The 4,915-nt window shown below is 39.2% G+C and overlaps 1 protein-coding gene across 1 annotated transcript; it reads left to right on the top strand.

Annotated features, from left to right (window-relative positions):
• The first annotated feature begins 1,648 nt into the window (after positions 1-1,648).
• LOC140223331 (protein FAR-RED IMPAIRED RESPONSE 1-like) lies at positions 1,649-2,533 on the top strand. The gene is made up of 3 exons (XM_072294997.1): positions 1,649-1,879; positions 1,993-2,190; positions 2,444-2,533. Exons 1-3 carry the CDS (start codon positions 1,649-1,651, stop codon positions 2,531-2,533), a joined length of 519 nt encoding a protein of 172 aa, XP_072151098.1.
• Positions 2,534-4,915: the final 2,382 nt, after the last annotated feature.

The following is a 4,915-nucleotide window of genomic DNA, read 5'->3' as shown; positions in this document are numbered from 1 at the left end:
GCGTGATATTGGAGGTTCTGTGGATAGTTTTTGGCTGATATGGCAATTTATGCTCAAGGAAACACCTTTGTTTTTGGTGTGGCGACTTATGCTTTCCTAGCATGGCAATTCGTGTGTTAGGTGTGCCTCTGTTTCTAACGCATTGCATATGCTTATTTCATTTTCTTTGTTAGATATCAACTCCTATTTTTTGTTACAATCCCTGATCCTAGCCTTTGGTTTATGTTTTTGTTTTGCAGTTCAAAGATGCCTTTTAGGGATCTCTTTGATCTGAATGCTGAGCCACCGCCTACTACTGACATTTCAAATGTGGGTGTTGTTGGGAAAGATGAGATTGATGAGATGACTGAAGCCCTGTTGCCTAAACCTGTACCTACTCCAGCTGCCACATTGCTGCAGCTTATGAGTCCACCTGTGTCCAGCAGCAACTTGGGTGCTCGGCAGCAACAGCAGCAGCTGGGGTGCTCGGCTGCAGCAACAACAACAACTTGGGTGTTCAATAGCAACAACAACTTAATTCAGAGGTGTTGTAAGCTGAGTCCGGAGGTGTAACAATTCCTACAGCTGCTACATCCACTTTTGGAGTTAATGTTAAGGATGGTGTTGAGGTTCTATCTACTCCACAAGAGCCCTTCATTGGCATGACTTTCGACAGTTCAGTTGCTACTAGGGATTATTACAATTCCTACGCCTAGGCATATTGGATTCTCCATTAGGACTAACACATCCCGTTGAAAAGGAGTGGGGACAAAACCAAATTCATATTTGTGATGGCCCTATTACTGAGAAAAAGATAGTGATGGAAAGATGCAGAGATTATGTTGATAGGACGTGTTGTCCTGCCGGCATGATTGTGAGGAGGACATCCCAAAATTAGTGGGAGGTTGTTCACTTAGAAAAATAACACAATCATGACCGTGTGAGGAAATTCTTGCTCACAAAATACCTTAACTCCTATAGAGAAATACTAGGCGAGGAAAAGGAGTTCATCAACCTACTCTGTGGCTGCAACATTATAACTACACGAGCTTATCAGATAATGGGCGATATGATACTTGTGTTGAAAACAAAGGCAAAGATATGAAGGCCACACTTGATTACTCGAGGAGTTGAAGAAAGAAGATCCTGACTTCTATTACAGTTACACTCTTGACGATGAGGATAGGGTTGAGAATTTATTTTGGGTGGATGGTGCAGCAAGGAAGTCATATGAGCTCTACAACAATTGCATATCTTTTGACATAACATATTTGACAAATGCGTACAATATGCCATGTGAACCTTTCATAGGTAAAGAAAATACCCCCCCCCCAAATCTTCTTAGCTCTAAATTGTCACTGTTGGTTTTCTATGTGATTGGAACCAAATTTAAGTTGCTGCTGTTGAAAAAAGATATGCCATTAGTGACTTGATGTGTGACTCAACATAAGTTGCTGCTTCAAATATATACAAAATGATATTATGATTTGAAAAAAATGTTGCTGCTTGTAGAATATATGCAACTTTAGTTTTGGTTGTCATCTTTAATTTGTTTTTTATTAAACAAACTTTCAGGGATTGATAGCAATGGCTTAACTGTACAGCTGGGGTGCGGGTTCTTGAGAAATGAAAAGATCGATGACTTTATATGGTTGTTTACAAGAAAGCGATGGGTGGAAAAGACCCTATGACCATCATAATTGATCAGGACCTAGCAATGAAAGCTGCTATTGCTGAAGTTTTCACCACATCAATCCACAGAAATTGTCGGTTGCACATCATGGAGAATGCTAGGAAGACCATGGGTTCTTTTTTGGATGGCAAGCAAGAATTATCTGATGACTTCAAGGATTGTCTTGATAACAGCTTCTCGCCAAGCGAATTTGAGGGCAAGTGGCAAGTATTTTTGATAAATATGGCTTAAATGATGATGAGTGATTCAAGCATCTGTGTGACATGAGGCATAGTTGGATCCTAGCTTATTTCATGCAATGCTTCTTCCCATTCCTCCAGACCACGGCACGGAGTGAAGGCTTCAATGCTGTCCTGAAGTGCTATGTGAACCCAAAGAATTCAATTTACAACTTTGTTCAGCAGTATAGGAAGATCCAGCAGAGGATTTTTGGCAAGCAGGATTTGCAAGAGGCAAAGACGATCACAAAAGTCCCCCACTACTTGATGGGTCACCCTATGGAGTGCCAAATGAAGGAGGTTTACACAAGGAAGCTGTTCAATTTGTTCCAATATGAGCTCCAGCTACTATATTGTTTGCGTCAAGGGGGATAATCTGATAGATGTTGTTCCATACAAATGTTGCCGAGAGCCTTTGTACGGCACTAGAACATTTAGGGTCACAGCAGACAAGTCGAAGGGTGTGTATAGCTGCACTTGCTGTAAATTCCAGAGAAATAGTGTGCTATGTTGCCATGTAATGAAAGTGTTTGATACACTTGTTGTTCATGAGGTGCCTGAATGGTACATCTTACCTAGATGGTCAGCTAAGGTGGTGGATGAAGATGATATTGAAGTTGTTGGTGAGTCATTGCAAGCATAGCGATTTGCCAGGGGTACATCTTACCTAGATGATCAGCTTGACATTTTCAATTTGCTAGAGGCTCGGGGTTGCTGTTGCAGTGGTTGGTGATCCGACAATAACCAAAACGCTGGGGTGCCTAAGATAAAAAAGGTTCAGGACCAGGTTGGATCTCATCCCACCAACTAAGAAGTCATGTGGCTATTGTGAATCTACTGAACATATTACAGCCCGTTGCCCGTCCAAGCCAGCAAAGAAACGTACAAAGGAGCTTGTTGATAAACCCCTAATGCAGGGCTAGTAGTGTGACGATAAAAAAAGATTATTGTTTTGTTAGAAAATTGTTGGATTATAAGTTATAAGTTATAAATTATAAGAAATAGGTTTGCGCAAAAAAAGAATATGATTATTTATCATGTGATTCCTTCTCTTTTGTTTGGCAAAAAACTGGTAACTGATTTTATTTATCATGAATCTACAATCTGCAATGCTCCCCATTCAATTAATTTGTGTAGTTGCCACAAATAGTTCGGCAATTTGGCTGCATGAATCAAAGATGAAAAAGGAACTTGTCACACTAAAAAAGATTACACGTGACCATAAAAAAAGAAAACACAGAACAATGACAGCATTTGTGGGAACCATATATTTGCTCCAGAACTTCCACAACTATGGAACACTTTTCATATTTCATAGTGTGTACACAGTTAATAAAAAGTTCATGTGCAAACTTATGAGTGAAACTAGTGAACATTACCCTTCTAAGGCACACTTCTACTTATATACACAGAGTGGGCATAAAAAATGAGAAAAACATCTTCCACGTGCCATGGATTCCATACACTGTTGCCATCTTCTGCGAAGCTACGTTCCCTTATTCTCAAAAATAAAAAACCAGTGAAGATAAGTTCAGATGGTAGAACAAAGATAAAATGTTGCTATATAGAAACAAGTTGTTGTATGTAGTAAATAAGTTGCTGCTGGGGGAATGCATTCATCAAACAAGTTGCTGCATGGTGGGCAATATGTAGTAAACAAGTTGCTACTTAGGCCAAGACATTTTTTCTAGAAAGGAAAAAAATAGAGCCTGTATATGAAATATAATAGCAAAAATTCACTTTGGTTTTCGTTTTAGGTAAGAGACAACTCCTCCAATCTATCTTGTTTTGTTGGACTGTTTATCCACTCAAAAAGCATGTCTTTTCTCAATTTAAGCTCATCGTGTCCTATAAGCTTGGACAACCTACTCCCCTCCCAAATTTGCATTGCCTTAAGACTGAATAGTCTAGAGACATGTTTGGAAAAAGATGCAGAAAAATTAGGACAAAAAGGAGAGAAAAAGTTGCATTCCAGGAAAACACAGAGATAAAAGCAAAGAAAAGTTATTCTGGGGCATTGCAACAACTTGTTTTACTTACATACCAAATTGCTTGAAACCTGTGATAAACTCTAGCTCGAACATGTAGATTGTAGGGACTGTGCATCCTTTGTGTTTTGCTATGTATTTTTTCCACAATGTGATCACTTTGGCATGGACTTTATTTGCTTTTCTCTCAATTCAGCATTTCCTGGGGCCCTCAAAGAGTCAATTATTTGGAACTTCTTAGCTTCCATGTTCACTACAATTGTGAACCAATGCCCATCTCTCTGTGGTTGTTCATTATCGTTGCCTTGGTGGATAGGAAATAGAATCTGTTGGATAAATTCATATAATTCAGTAAAGTTGCTGGATGATATGCACATGTTGTTGCTATTTTTTTTGCCCAAGGGAGTGCTATTTCCTAATTTGGGTGTAGAAAAAAAAGGCAAATGGGGTGCATGAGTAATTATCATGTCATAGTCTGTGTCTAAAAAGTCAAAAGTTTTCTCTACCATCTTGTTGTACATCCTGTGTGACATCATTCTTAGCTGCTCGAGTAATGATAGAAAACAACCAAAAACCAAAAGAAAAGAAGAAGAGATAAAAAGGGTCATTCATGTAAGAAGATGTTGACGCTGCGCATTATAAAATAAAAGTGAAGCAAGATTGATAATTACCCCAACCCATGGAGACATTATCTTCTTCCTCTTTTGATAAGGGTCTTGTGATAGCACACAAGTACCTATGTGGAGCACGATGGTGTCTAGTGATCTACCCATAAGCACACCATTTGCTATTTCACCCACAGTGGATGTGATCTCATTGGATTTGAATAAAATAGGGCTGCATCATAGTTGTAGTGGTTAAAAAAAGCTGATTTGCTGAAGTATGTGTGTGTGGGTTGTGTAGGGGCGTGCATACCTCGTGTCACTTGTAGGTTGAAACCTGTTGTAATTGCATAGTGCCATGTACAAATCATCTATTTCTTGCCTTAGCACGTGCTTCAGAATAAGCTCGTCTTCTAGTTTCTATACCTGCTGTTC

The sequence above is a fragment of the Setaria viridis genome, chromosome 7 (genome assembly GCF_005286985.2).
Source record: "Setaria viridis chromosome 7, Setaria_viridis_v4.0, whole genome shotgun sequence".
Classification (NCBI taxonomy): Eukaryota; Viridiplantae; Streptophyta; class Magnoliopsida; order Poales; family Poaceae; genus Setaria; species Setaria viridis.
Note: the sequence above shows the minus strand (reverse complement) of the source record. Positions and strands in the feature narration are given on the sequence as shown.

Coding starts and splice junctions, on each gene's coding strand:
- LOC140223331 (XM_072294997.1), top strand. CDS start 1,649: ATGGGTGGAAAAGACCCTATGACCATCATAATTGATCAGGACCTAGCA. Junction 1,880..1,992: donor AATTTGAGGGCAAGTGGCAA/GTATTTTTGATA, acceptor CCATTCCTCCAG/ACCACGGCACGGAGTGAAGG. Junction 2,191..2,443: donor TGGAGTGCCAAATGAAGGAG/GTTTACACAAGG, acceptor GTTGTTCATGAG/GTGCCTGAATGGTACATCTT.